Genomic DNA, 15,688 nt, shown 5'->3' with positions numbered 1-15,688 from the left:
TTAAGATCTGCAGATAATGATAAATACATCATTATCTGCAGATCTTAAGGGATTAACATGATTGCCATTTATATAAACTCCCCTTCCATTTCAATTTATGTTTTTAACAGTCTTCACAAGATCAAAAACTTAAGTGACGTTGAAGATGCTTAAACCAGGTTTAATATAACTAGAAACAATTTAAGTTACACTTAAAACTTTTTAACATTGAATTTTAGATCACCCTTCCACTACAGGTTTCATAATGCAAAGTAGTCATTAGATAAATCAAAAGAATGCCATACAATTAATCTAGTTCACTGCAACCCTGGCTGAACTTAGATTTACGATAGTCCTCTCTAGGAAGAAACACATCTCTTAGTAAACCTTTTCCATTGATGCTGCTCCAAAACATAGCTCATTTCTCACTAAATTACAATGCTTCATTTATTCCAAAAATACCAGAAAGAGAGTGGATCTGGCATTTGCCATGTGGTACTTGGCAGCATACTTTTTAGGTACATGACATCTACAGATGATGTGTAACTTGAAAACTAAAGCAATAGACCGAAGATAATCAAAAGCTAATCTTCAAAACAACACATTGAACCAGAACACAAATACATCTTTTTCAAAGAAAGAATGTAGAATTTTACACATCAGTAATGTGTTAAAGACATCTTTCCTGAACACTCTACTTACTAGGTTTGCAAATTATGTGTAAAGATACAAAGGTGTAAAGAACATGTATAGAAACCTGTGTTATTTTTATTTCCTTCATCTGTGCTTAAAGTATATTCATCGGCTTTCCTAGTGCTCCAGAACTTACATCTCCACTTGAACCATTTGATTCCATTTTCTGCTGCCAAGATACCAACAACTATAATTCTCTGTGGGCCATCTTACTTCTCTGTGTAGGGGCGGATGTAATTATGACAGATGCATCTGACATTCTCTCCTCAGAGACTGAATGCAGTAACTTTGTAAGGCATTTAAACTGACATATTGTCCTTTAAAGCTATTTGTGGGATGATTTGTGTGTAATTAGCATTTAATAAATACGATAGTAAATTGATAGAACAATAGAGAGAAAGGACACTAAGGAGAAATAGTTGAAGAGAAATATTTGTATATCCAGGGGGTTTTATGAGCCATATAGCAACACAGACACCTGTAATACCATTAAAAGGGAAACGTGAAGGAGCAAGCCAAGAGTGATGACTGGGAAAGTGGCATAAAAAGGTAAGTACAAAATGAATATTAAGAAAATATTAAAAATGAACAGTCATAGACAATGAAATGAAAATTGAACAAAAACCAGAGACTGAGAAAACATGGCCAAGTGCCTAAGGACCAACTAAATGACCAACAGGCCACACAAGAAATGAGTATGATCTATTTTTGGGATCTATTCTTCTCCAAGGGAGAAATCCTGGGAAATCAATATTCAAAGAATAACTTGTGTTTATGTTAGTAGAAGTTAAGTGTGTAAACCTATCGTTCCTCAGAAAAGATGATTAGATTCAAAAGTCCAATTACTGCTGTCCGTTACACAGATTTAAATCCTCAGTAACTCCAGAATATTGTCATTTGTATCAACTATGGGGAATATGGGGACAGATGCTACTACAAATCTTTTCCAGATGAGAAATAAGAAATATTGAAGAAAATCAGTCACATTTACTGATACCAGAATATTTAATGATGGGGAGAAAAAACTTCAAGAACAGATTGGATCTATTGTCGAAGTCTGACAACAGATATTGAGATCTCCCCAGACAAAAAGCAGTCTGGGAACAGTTAAATTAGTCAAGGGAAGAGACTAGCATATATGTGCAGCTAAGTAAGGATATGGGGAGATCCAAAAAGTTAAAGACATGTTTTGCTTGACTTCAACTGAAGGGAAGCTATCCTTCATTGGGAACAGATACACCCTGATATTGTTAAATTGGGGCAAACATACTCACTTTCCATCCCTACCATGTAGAAAACATTCTTACATGAGAATACTTGACAATAAATGCATTGAACATGCAATCCAGTACAAATTGTATAATCCAAGTTGCTTTAATAGATATAAACAAAATAATATCGAGAGGTAAAGAAGAATGCATATATTCTGCAGAGATTTGAAATGAGAAAGAGTTAGTGAGAGAAATAAACTGGAGGACTGATAAACTTACATAAAGCAAAGATGATGAGATTATGTGAAGGAGGTAGTGAAAAAGAAATAATGTCTATAATGTTAGAATAAATCCATGTTTAAAAAACAAAAGAAAGGATGCTAACATGAAGTGAAGGATGCTGAAGTGGATGCTGAAATTAACCTGGTATGAGCTTGGATAGGGTGGGTAGCAATATGCTGAACATGCTAGAGACTTGAAAGCTGATATTTGCAAGGTTGTGTATAAAGGAGTTGCAATAATGAATGAAAGAGGTGATCAAAACTAGAATTAAGAAAATTTCAGCAGATGGAGAAAAGTACCACTATGACTGAGATGAGCACCAATTTTTTCCTCTACTTTATATGTTATTGACCGTGATAGAATACATTTTGACTTTATGGCTCATTACTGGGGGCTCCATGGTCCTACTAGACCCTGCCCCAAGAAGCAGCGAGCTGAGAAGAAGAATAGGGCAGAGAAGGTGGGGCTTCCAAGTTGCCTAGAGAGGACTCTCCAGAGTGGCCATTTTAGAAACCACAGAAACCTGGTACTCCAAGGGCTAGAGGGACTAGCAACTGCCAATCAAGGCTCAGCAGCTCCTTGAATCCAGGCCAGCAGGGCCCTAGCAAGGAAGGGTGTTCCTCTCTGGCCAAAAGAACTTGAGGGATAGCCAGAGTTTGTTATCTGGCTGCATTTTCCATATCTGGGTTTGCAGGGAGAGAGGGAGCCTAAGAAGCTTAATGCTGAGATAAGGGTGATGCTAAAGCGGCCAGGTAGGAAGAGTCCCAGGGCAGAAGCAGCAACAAATTGACTCACGCCACATGTCTCTGCTGTTTATAGGGTCCCTGGGTTGGAACCTGGTCTAGTGGGTGGGCCCTACCAGCCACAGGTAAAGTGGCATAAACCTAGAGTGATCATATGTCCTGGTTTGGCCGGGATAATCCCTTTTTTAAGTCCTGTACCGGCCATCCCGTCTTTTTTGGCAAAAGCGGGAATTTGTCCCATTTTCTCATGCCAACTTATTCAGTTGGCAAGAGCAAATGGGACAAATGCCCACTTTTGTCAAACAAGTGGGGTGTGGAGGAACTGGCGGTGGGGGGGGGGAATGGTGATGCCAGCCCTGCATGGGGGGAGGAAGGGCTCGGAGCAGGAACAGGCAGAGCTTGGGCAAGCAGCGATGCCAGCCCCAGCGTCGTGTGGGCGGGGAGGCAGGGCTTGGGTGAGCAGCGATGCCCGCCTTGTGGGGAGAGGCGGACTCGGGCAAGCCCCACACAGTGTCCCATTTTCCCTTTGAGAAATATGGTCACACCAAGAAGGGCATGGTGTTTGTTTGGGACAAAAAGCTGAATTTAAAGGGCCCAGACTAGGGGCAGAAGTCCCTAGTGAGGGGAAATAAACCGTTTATTATCCTGGAAGGGGTTTGTTTGGACTTTGTGACTTGCTAGAGGGAACAGTTATTTGAGTAGTGCCAGATCATCAAATAAAGTTCAGCCTCCCTTTTAAATCAGAGAGAGTAATTAATATCAACTATAACAAACTTGGCTGGACATCCCAGTTATTGGCTATTTTCCATCCTGATGGTGACCTGCTTTTGTCCCATCTTTTTGGATTTGAGACACACAGTATAGTTCTCACACTGCCTTCTCCTGACCCATTTCATGGGTGAACACAGAATTAAGGGGTGGACAGATGGACAGTGGCGAAAGATTCATTACACAGTGCAGGATGTATACTTTGTTTGCACACTTTTCCCTCATCATAAGAAACACAAACTAGCATGAAAGATAAATGATGGAATTACTGAGACACAATTGAATCACATTGCCTTCAGCAGACAGTGGAGAAGATCATTGCTGGATATATGATCTTTTACAAGTGCTGATGAAGGAAGTGACCTACATTCTTGTCATTGGAACTGTTGTTCAGGTGTGTAAACAATTGTTACCATGGTTCTAGAGTCACAGTCGTATCGTAAAAGTGAAAGATGAAAGATAATTAACAATGGAAGTAGAACAAAAGGAATGATGGGGAGAATCATAGAAATGTAGGGTTGAAAGGGACCTCAAAAGGTCATCAAGTCCAGCCCCTTGTGCTGAGGCAGAACTAAGTAAACCTAGACCATCCCTGACAAGTGTTTGTCCAACCTGTTTTTTAAAAAAATTGCAGTGATGGAGATTCCACCACCTCCTTTGGAAGCCTATGGCAGAGATTAACTACTCTTACAGTTAGGAAGTTTTTTTCTAGTATCTAACTTTAATCTCCCTTGCTCACGATTAAGCCCATTACTTCTTGTCCTACCTTCAGTGGATGTGGAGAACAATTGTTCATTATAGCAGACCTTAACATACTGTATTTGAAGACTTATCAGGTCCCCTCCTCAGTCTCCTTTTCTCAAGACTAAAAATATGCCCAGGTTTTTTTTAACCTTTCTTCATAGGTCAGGTTTTCTACATCTTTTATTAGTTTTTTTTGCTCTCCTCTGGACTCTCTCCATTTTTTCCACGTTTCCTAAAGTGTGGTACTCAGAACTGGCCACAGTTCTCCAATTGAGATACCACCATTGCCATTACCAAGACAATTACGTCCTGTGTCTTACATATGATGCTCCTGCTATTAATACACCCCAAAATGATGTTAGCCTTTTTTGCAGCTGCCTCACATTCTTGACATATATTCAATTTGTGATCCATTAGAGCCCCCAGATCCTTTTGAGCAGTACTTCCACATAGACAGTTATTCACCCTTTTATAGTTGTGCATTTGATTCCCCCCCTTCCTTAAGTGTAGTACTTTGCACTTGTCTTTATTGAATTTCATCTTGTTGACTTCAGACCCATTCTCTAATTGTCAAGGCCATTTTGAATTCTAATTCTGTGCTTCAAAGTGCTCCAACTGCTATTAACTTTGAGTCACCGGTGCAGTCACCATCATATGTCATTAATTAAAATATTTAATAGTACCAGTCCCTGCAGGATCCCACCAGATACAGCCTCCCAATTTGACAGCAAAACATTAATAACTTCTCTTTGAGTACAGTCTCTCAACCAGTTGTTTCAATTTTCTAGTAATTTCACCTAGACCACATTTCTCTAGTTTGCTTGTGAGAATGCCATGCAGGACTGTGTCAAAAAAAAAAAGCGCCTTACTCTAAGATTCAATATATCTTATTTACTGCTTCCCCCATATCCACTAGGGCAGCAGCCTTGTCAAAGAGGAAATTAGATTGGTCTGTCATGATTTGTTCTGGACAAATCCATGCTGGCTATTCCTTATGTAAGCAAGGTTTGAATGAGCTCTTTCCTGGCAGCTAGTGATGAGCTGGGGGAAAAGGCTTCAGGACCAGACTGTATTCATATGAACACACCTACTTTGCCTAGGTATCCATCAGACACAGCTGTTGCCCAAGTGATCAGTTTTGGCTGGTGATGGGTTACAAATAACTTTAGTATTGAATGTAGGGGTAATGAAATGTTGTTAATCGTATTGTATGAATAAAGGGTGACAGAACTGTACTTAGCCTGTCCTAATTGAGGGGGTCACCCTCAAATGAACTGAAGTTGCTAAGCAGGGGATTTGGATGCCATATCCCAGTGGAGAGAGAGAGGGTTTGGAGCGGGGCAGGTGTTTCTGCCTGGTGGCATGCGCTCTGCCTAAGAGTCACATGCACTGTTTGATCTGACCATCTCCACTGTTTAAAGACAGAACTGATTGGTCTCAGTTGAGGGTCTTTTGCTTTGTTAAGTGATCACGAGAACTGAAAGCACTTATAATCAAGGTCTAAGTCCTAAGTGCTTAGACCTGCTGCAGGAGAGCATTTCTGTGGAAGAAACTGCCCAGCTTGCTAGCTGCTGAAAACACTGAGAGCTGGGTAGAACCTCAAGAGACCAACTTGCAGAGGCAGGTGGCAGCAGAAGGTGATGGCACAAGGCCATCGATGATGGAGCAGACGATGGCATGATGGAGTGAACGGTGGCATGACAAATGACAGCAGCAGAGTGAACGACTGCGCAGCGGAGGAAGCAACACAGAGTCAACAGTGGCTACTGTGACCCATTACTCAGTGTTCCCCCTGGGTGTGAGGTAAACTCATGTGAAAGCACCTCTGGGTCTTTGCTGACCCAGGTCAGCTTTGAGTGAGGTGCAATGGAGGGAGTGGGGAACGGCATGTTAAAGGGACATTTGTTTATTGGGCATGTCTACATTACACAGTTTTGTTGACAAAAGGCAGTTTTGGAGGCGTACACACTGCAATGCTCCTCCCACTGATTTAACTCTCTTGCTACGTCGACATAATAAAACCACCTCAGCGAGAGGCATAGAGCTTTTTGCTATGAAGTTAGAGAGACGCAGTGTAGACATTGTGTTGCTTATGTCACCCTAAGAGGCCTCCAGGAGATGTCCCATAATGCCCATGGTGACTGCTCTGGTCACTGGTTTGAACTCTGCTGCCCTGCAGGACACAAGCATGCATACCTTCCCCTTTAAAGCCCTGAGAATTTTTGAAATTCCTTTTCCTGCTTGCTTGGCATGGACAGCTCACATAGCATCTTCCCAGCTGACCATGCCAGCTCCCTGCAGCAAACACACACCTGACTAGAGTACACTGCAGTTGTTGGCTCTGCTGAGTCTGTGGGGAGAGAAGGCTGTGCAGTCTTCTTGAATACTTACAGACAGATTGCTCATGGCATGGAGGAGAAGGGGCAAGATAGGCACACGCAGCAGTGCCATGCTAAGATCAAGGAGCTGAGGCAGATGTACCAGAAGGCAACGGAGACCAATTGTCACTCTGGTGCGTTGCCAAAGATATGCCACTTGTACAAGGATGCACGGCATCCTCGGCAGTGACCACACCTCCACTGCCAACAGTCCCATGGATACTTCAGGGGGGCTAGCGCCAGTGGCCTGAGGACGAAATGGTGGACAAGGAAGTGGGGTTGGAGGAGGATGGGGGACAGACAACAGGGATGTCCAGTGGCATAGCAAGCCAGGACCTCTTTTTTCACTCCAGAGGGCTCTTACCAGTCCCAGAACTCTGGCTCTGGTACATCTGATGCAGGAGAGGGGAACTCCAGTAAGTACTCGTTGTTCTTTAATACTGCAGGGAGACATGAGGTAGAGCCTAGGTGTTTTGTTTTTGTTGTTTGGTTCAGGATAGAAGAGGGATAGATATAACCAACACAAGCACCATCTGTATTTCCTTCTCATTCCCTTGTGCAGCTAGGCAGAGGGGACCCTGTGGTAAAGTTTGTTGAGGCATACCGGGTTGTCCTGGAAATCCTCCATTGAGATCTCTAGGAAACTTTCCTGAGTACTCTGCAATCCTCTGCTGAAGGTTTCTTGGGAGTGCTGCCTTGTTTCTTCCCCTACGGTAGGAAACTTTGCCATGCCAATTGGCAGTTATTTGTGCAGGCAACAAAGCAGCACACAGGCGAGCAGCATACAGACCTGGTCTGCAGCCACACACATGCAGAAGCTGCATCCTTGCATTCTCAGTTACCCTCAGAAGCGAGATATCAGCTGCTTTCACCCCCACCTTTGGAAAACGGTGTCAGTATTCAGAATAGTATCTCTAGATGCTTGTAGTGACAGCCCTCTGAAACGCCCCCAGCCTTTGTCTCAACTTGCTCCTTGCGCCGAACTCACCAAGGTTATGGCTCTCGCTGTGTGCCTCCAAGGGAAAGTGAGAAAGTGGTGTATCTAACTTGTATGAATTAAGGCTGTGAGTGTACTCATAATAGTGCCTCTATCTACTGTTTCTTTAGCTTCTGCAGATGTGCCTTTGAGGGTCTCCTGCACACTAGCTGAGTGGCTCAGCCTGATAAGGAGACGAATCCAGAGGAATAAGGAAGACATACTCTGGGAGGTGGTGCAATCCTCTGATGCTGCTGACAGCGAGCAGAGAGCATGGAGAGAGGCTATCAGTCAGAAACTGCATATGGATAGCAAGGAGCGGATTATAGAGGGGCAGGAGTGGATGACAGAGCTGCTCAAGGACCAGACAGACATGAGGAATAATGCTATTTTCGGTACATGAAAAAGTGTTCTGTGGTGTATTATCGAACAGAATCAAACTGGATCTAGATGAAAAATTGAGTAATGAGCAAGCAGGCTTCAGACTTAAAAGACTGTGTGTGGATCACATTTACTCTGAAACAATTAAGAAAGAGCCCGCCTAGCAGAGAAGATTAGTCTTTAACTTCATAGATTTCACCGGAGCTTTCAACTGCATTTATAGAGTCACTATGAAAGATTTTGCAACAATAACAGCTTCCTAGAAAGATAGTGTCACTGATCAAGATACCGTATGACGTTTCAAAATGCTGTGTAAGGACAGAAAGTAGAGAGACCATTTGGTTTGATATTGTCACTCAAGTGCTGCAGGAATGCATTTTATCACCCCTTCTTTTCTGCAACATCAAAGGAAATACAGGAGTTATGTGGAGTGGAGGAAAACTTCAAGGTCTTGATTTTGCAGATGACATGGTTCGGTTGGACAAAGAAGACAATGCCATGAAAAAGATTGCTACCAGTGTCAAATGTGAGGCTGCCAAAGTTAGATTAAGAATCAGCCAAAACAAAACAAAAAACGTGTCATGATCATTGAAAGAGGAGTCAGCAATGATGGTGCATATGCGATTGATAGGGAAGAAGATGGCACGGTTAACAAGACTGTATAACTTGGAAACACAATCAGAGCTGATGGTTAACTCTATAAGGAGGCAGAAGCAAGAATTGGGAAGGCAATGGAGCTTTTAGGAGACAGCCAAACATCTGCAAAATAAAGTAGATCCACACAAGAACCAAGATAAAGTTATACCATGTCATTGTAACACTCATAGTGTTATGCACTTCTGAAACTTGCCTAGTGCTAGAAGTTCACAACAGGAAACAGTACATTCTATCAGAAATATTGGTGAAGAATAGGTGGTGTCCGCTGGTGGGCTAAAGTAATCAATACTGATGTGTTACAGAGGGCTAGTCAATAGACTGTAGAGACAATGATTCAAGAAAGAAGGTTGAAGTGGTTTGGATACGTTGTACAGATGTCAAAAATATTCCTAGACAAGCCCTTGACTGGATGTCACCTGGTGAAACGTAGAAAAGAGGACAATGGATGACATGACATGCTGCTGTCACAGAAACAGACTATGATAGAGCAAGAAACAGCACTAGAGAGACCGAAGTGGACTCTGGTTTGCCTCCTGTGTCACAAGGCATGGGAACATCTAATCTAGTCTTTCCCTTACCCTGTCCATGTGTTGCAGGAAAAAGAGCAAATGACTTGTCACATTTGGAGTGTGAGGACCTGTTACTATAACGATAAGAGTAGCATTTCTCTGTTTTGGCAATTAAGGGGCAGTGGAGATAAACATGGGAGGGAATGAGAAAGAGGGAGAAGATACAGAACAGAAAGAATGGAAGAGAAGAGGTAATGATTCAAGTAACATTGGATAGAGAGAGTAAGGAAAGGGACAAAATGAAGAGAGAAAGTGGAGAGTGAAAAAAGAAAGGAGATAGCAGGTAAAAAGCAAAATATTTGGGTGGAAATTATACCCTCCCTTGTATTCCATAGCCATCAGGGTCCAACAATTCAGAGGGTGAATCCTTACCCCACTGAAGTCAATGTGAGTTTTGCCCTTGACTTCAGTGGAGCCGTAAGGGTACATTTACACTGCAGTAAAAGACCCACACCAGTGTAGACACTTGGGCTGGAACCCAGGCTCTGGGAACAGAAGGAGAGTGGGTCTCAGAGCCCAGGCTCCAGCCCAAGCCTGAATGTCTGCACGGCTATTTTTTGTCTACAGCCCAAGCCCAAGTCAGCTGATCTGGACTCAGACTCAGTGCCACAGGTGTTTTTATTGCAGTGTAGACGTACCCTGAGTGTCTCTGTCCCTCACTCTATCTCTGGAAATTTGAGAGGTAGTGCTCTATATGGAATAAACTACCAAGGGCAGAAATAGAAGTTATAATTAAGGCTATGATTTAATCATGGGTATTTTTAGTAAAAGGCATGGACTGGTCACAGGGCTGCAGAGCCATGCCAGCAGTGGCCGCTGTGGCTGTTCCCTGGGGTCAGCCACACTGTCTGCTGCAGAAGTCACAGAGGTTGTGGAAAGTCACAGAAACTGTGACTTCCGCGACCACCATGACACACACGGAACTCTAGTTATAACTATACATTGTTTTAAAAAGGCATGAGACCAGTATTTGGAGTATAATAATTAAGTTGTGTGTCTACCAATTCTAACTTAATTGAAGTGATGGAGTTTTAAACAGACTCTCTTGCATTCTTCCATCTTTGAATTTTTCCTCTCTGTAAATTTATTTGTAAAATTAGGAAAAGGACTACAAGAATAAAACAACAAACTCCCTTCTTATCAAAAGATAGAAATGACACTAGTAGTGACATCAGAATGGATGGGAAGCAATTTGTAGAAATGTATACACTTGCTCAGATCTGAACCTACCCTGAGCAGATTATCAGCTATGATGAATCATAGCTAATGTAGGTTTATGACAAACTACAATACTCTAGGACAGTGGTTCTCAATCAGCAGTACGTGTAACCCATGGGGGTACCACCTGGAAGACCTCTGAGTACATCAACTCATCTAGATATTTGCCTAGTTTTACAACAGGCTACGTAAAAAGCACTAACAAAGTCAATACAAAGTAAATTTCATGGACAATGATTTGTTTATACTGCTCTGTATACTATACACTGAAATGTAAGTACAATATTTATATTCCAGTTTATTTTATAATTATATGGTAAAAATGAGAAAGTAGGGAATTTTTCAGTAACAATGTGCTGTGACACTTTTGTATTTTTATGTCTGATTTTATGTGTGTTTAGGTGAGGTGAAACTTGGGGGTACACAAGACAAATCAGACTCTTGAAAGGGGTACAGTAATTTGGAAATGTTGAGAGCCACTACTCTAGGGAGTAAACTAACACAACTAATCTCATGTATTATGTTCTGAGGGGAAAAAAAAGCATAGTTGTATATGACCTGCATATAAGTATCTGTTTACTTAAAATTAGAAGAGGGAAACATTTTTTTAAATTTTCTTTATTATGCAAATTGAAAACATCAATCACCATCAACTTTATTACACTCCAAATTTGCACATATATGGTGAATTCCCTCAGCCTCTAAAAAGGACCTTTCCCATTTTCACAATTCCCTGCAAGGAAAAAATATAATAGGCTACACATTACTTTTAAAAGAGCACTCCACTGCAATTCTCAATGAGGACAGAGTTTCAGTTACAGGAAGGAAGTTGTTTATTTCATAAATTTTAAGCCTTTACAATAAGTCAGAACCACAACAAATGGTTCTAACCATATTAACTGTAATTTTATTTGTAAGTAGTGACTTAATACAACTGAAAAGATCTTCTCTTCATTGTAATAAGTACATTGTAATTGTTCTAGACTTTAGGACATATGTGGAAGAGTCAAAATGTTCTATTTTCTGAAAGCTCTGTTCTTGAACTCCAAGTAAGTGTGAAAACAACTCATTCAAAAATGAGTAAAAATAAACAGACTTTCCTTACCTGTCTATAATACCACACAAGTCTATCTGAAGGTTACTGAAGTTACCAAGGGAATTTTGCTGTACTGAAATTAGATCCACTGCTTTGTTCCCAGTGGTAATAAGTCTCATACATCCTTGAAAACCGGCAAATGGACTTTTACATTCAGAGCTGTCGCCATTGTTAGGACACCCTGAAACAAACAAACAAAAATAACTGATTTTGGAAAAGATTCATCTTACAAAATCAATGTGTATATTTCAATCCGTACTCTAAAAGCCAATTGAAAGCTGCTGATTTCCTGTCTCTGGGGGCTTTGTGGGGAGAGTTTAGCCATGAGCTCCTTTGAATGACGACTTTGAACCTATTGGCCTTGTAGTATAACATTTTTGTAGTATAATCATTTTTGTTTATAATAATTTTTGCTATTATTATACTACAGTATAATCATTTTTGTTATTATACTACATTTTTGTTATGAACATTTTTGTTCCTGTGTACTGATGTGATTTTTATAAGGAATTACATCAAAGATCTGGGGGGAAAAAAACCCCCAAACATCAAAACACAAATTCAAATGAGGTTTAGCTTTATGGAAATAAGCTGTTCACAAACACACTGGTGTTATCAGTCAAAATATTGAGAGAGTGTGACTTGGAAAAATAACTTATTTTATAACTCTTACACAATCCAAGTTAAAATACAAATAAAATGAGCTACTGAATATACTGATGTTTATTTATTATTATAATTTTTGTTTTGGTAATTTTTAAAAGGTATACACATATATTATCTTTGAACACACAAATATAGTGCAGGTAAAATACATAAATGAAGTGCACTGAAAGAAACCAGATCAGCAGGCATATTGTGAAAATGTTGCTGCAGGGGAAGAAAAGGATACAATGAGTAGATCATAGTAAATGAATAATATATGTAAATCAGTTATCTACTGTAGTATTCAGGTTGTTTTAGGGGGGAGGGGAAATTCCATTTAGGACTCATTCACTTTGATATACAAAACACTAATAGGTTACTAGCAGCTACATCACAAAATATGCCTCCAATTTATTGTTTGCTGGCTTTCTTCCAGAGGTCAATGTTACAACAGGAATGATGCACAGGGACGCTACTTTGCTCTTAATCAAACAATATAGTCTCCTGGGTGAGATCAGTCAAAGAGCTTCTTGTCTCCTAATGTGTGCATGCAATGACTTAAAGACACTTCCACATTCCATTGAGCTAATAGGTATTTTCTAAATCCTGCAAAAGGATGGTGGGATTTATTCTATGGGAAAATGAAAACTAAGGAATACATTGAAGTGAATGAAAAACAGCATTGAAAGCTTGGAGAGATTTTCAAAAAGTATATACTACAAAACATGAAGAAAAACAAGGGCTCCTCCTCTGGCAAGGCATTGGACTCCCTCAACTCTTATTGCTTTGTACAGGAGTTGAAAGTGTTTAGGACCTCATCTGTACTGGAACCTAAGAATTACAACATTTGAATCATATACTGCTCAATGGGACTAAAGATTTTATCCATGGAAATAATAACCAATTCTGTCCTAATTCACTCCCTTGCAAGTCAATGGAATTGCAAAAGTCCAAGGGAGGGCAAAATTAACCCACTTATATATGTATATAATAAAATAATAACCCATAAGAAACTTAAAGATCTGTTTTATTAAATAGTTTTTTTGTAACTTGTAGCAAGACAATCACTAATTGAATTTTTACAATTAATTGTGCATTTTTAAAATAACTAGCTCACAGATAATTAGTAACGTTTAATTAATTTTGCAATTACTTTTTTTCTCATAGCATTCTGAAGTTCTATTTTTTCCAGAATACATTTAATCCAGTCTTATATTCTTTCATAACCTTTTGTCTTTTGAAATATTTTGTCTTCTCATCATTCTATTAGTAAACAATAAATATTTTACATTAATATTAATGGAAGTGTTCTTCAGGCTTGTGGTCAGCATTCTAAGTTATATATCAAAGTGAAAGCAATAATTCCATAAATCATGCAATTCACCCTATGTGAATATGTATTTTTCATTAATCGCTCCTTGTCCTTATAGTTGCCAATCACTGTTATCATTTCCAAGTAAAAGAACTGGAATATTTGGCATTTTCTTGACTCCTGTGTGACCTGTATTAGTACTTGCCCGCAAAGCTAAAGAATTTCCAGACTAATTAAACAGATTCTTAGCCAAGATTAAATTTCTCTCTAGTATTTTGTATTCCCGATGAAAATACATTTCTTCTACTGGAATGCTTCTCCTCGTATTTATACACTACATATTTCAGCAAATTCCGACATGACATGACAAAAAGAAATGGTGTTCCAAACTCAGTTGCTTTTCATCAGCCATTTCCCAAGTTCGGATGACATTGTACAAGCTGCTGACTTGATCATAAAGCTGGACTCAGAGAAGCTGAGGATAGGTCCATTAGTAAATAAGTATGTGTTTTAACTAAGAAATTAAAAGACAACTTACTGCTGAAGCAAACAGAACCGCCAATAATTAATTATTTTTCAAATGCTCTCAAAACTTCAATACAACACAAACTTCAGTACAGCCATACACATTACTTACCACTTAAGTGAGAGTGCAGCAACGAAAATTAACCCCTATAGATAATAGGCATTACTATATCACAACATCATAATAATTAGGAGCAGAAAAAGATGATGTAGTAAACCCAGGCTTGATTCTTTCCTGTGACAGAACTCCTCTTAGCACATTTAGGGGGGAGGGGATAAAAATTCCTGATTCTTAGGGCCAGCCACAGCCCTAATTGTTATAACAATGCCATATAGGGGACTATATTTTCAAAAGTGCCTAATGATTTTGCGTTCCCAGCCTCATAAAGGGGACTGAGTTTTAAAGAGTGCTGAGCACCCACACTTGAAAGTCAGGCCTCTTTAAGGAGACTCAAGTTGAGCACATAAAACTTGAAGCAAGCCAAATCATTAGGCACATTTGAAAATGTAGGCCATGAGCAACAAGCATTGTTTATTTATAGGCTGTTATCAGTATAAACAACAATAGCTTCTTTCACCTCCAAAGTAGTAGGTGTCTCCTGAATAAATATGAATAGGTACAGCAGCATGAGCAGATGAGGTCACATCATTGTCCACCATTAGGCTCATACGGCTTCTTTTGGCAGACAACGAAATGGAATGCCACTGGCCATTATTTAATCCAGCACCTAGGAGGAAAAACAAGAGTAAGCTGAAACACCTACAAGTACTATTTGTTAAACTAGTTGATCTTCATAGGTTTTAAATGGAAAGCATATGATAAGCATTTAATAAACTACAGTTACTCAGCTATACAAAGAAAGAAAAAAAGAAAGAGGGGCTATCATTATGTTATGTGAAAACATAGAACCTTCTTCCATTCCTTTTCCTTACTTTTGGTAGTTAAAATACTTTCAGTGGATGGCAAGTGATGTTCCTAATTATCAATATTACATCTCTTTAATGTTAATGCCTATTTTTGTGTCCTAACTGAGTAGGGTCTTCTGGAAAGAAGCACACAGATATAATTTCATAATTAAGATTCCACAGACCCTGCAGCTCACAGAACACAGCGAGCAGCTTCTCTAACCATGACTAAATGAACTCTGTAGTAAAACCCCCAAACCTGGAATGAACTCCCATGACCCAGCTGCTATACTTAATACTCTAACAGAAAAACCTGGCATGCATAATGGAATGAATTCTCCATAAACACTACACCAATAGAAAATGCCCCCTCTCAGCCTAAGAAGGTTAGTTAAGACAAAATCATGGTGTCTGATACAGTACTTTACAGATAGCACACAACATTACACCAGCTATTGCCAGGACAGTATTTAATCTTTGAAAATCAAATGTAGCCATTACCTTGAAACCCACAACAATATCAAAATGTTGTAAATGCTGGAACAACTAATGCAACTATCATGTCAATGTTAGAATATTTATTTTTGTTTGGTTGTCCATTTTAT

General features: G+C 39.8%; 1 protein-coding gene across 1 annotated transcript in view; it reads right to left on the bottom strand.

Annotated features, from left to right (window-relative positions):
• Positions 1 to 15,688, bottom strand: part of CNTNAP4 (contactin associated protein family member 4) — a 292,066-nt gene that overhangs the window by 75,078 nt on the left and 201,300 nt on the right. Inside the window, exons 9-10 of the mRNA XM_077816377.1 lie at positions 14,756 to 14,905; positions 11,705 to 11,876 (exon numbers count right to left, since the gene is read on the bottom strand). Coding sequence (XP_077672503.1) covers positions 11,705 to 11,876; positions 14,756 to 14,905 — 322 coding nt within the window. The remainder of the gene's footprint in view (positions 1 to 11,704; positions 11,877 to 14,755; positions 14,906 to 15,688) is intronic.

This window comes from Eretmochelys imbricata, chromosome 5, assembly GCF_965152235.1.
Source record: "Eretmochelys imbricata isolate rEreImb1 chromosome 5, rEreImb1.hap1, whole genome shotgun sequence".
NCBI classification, from domain to species: Eukaryota; Metazoa; Chordata; order Testudines; family Cheloniidae; genus Eretmochelys; species Eretmochelys imbricata.
This window is presented reverse-complemented; position numbering and strand designations above follow the sequence as displayed.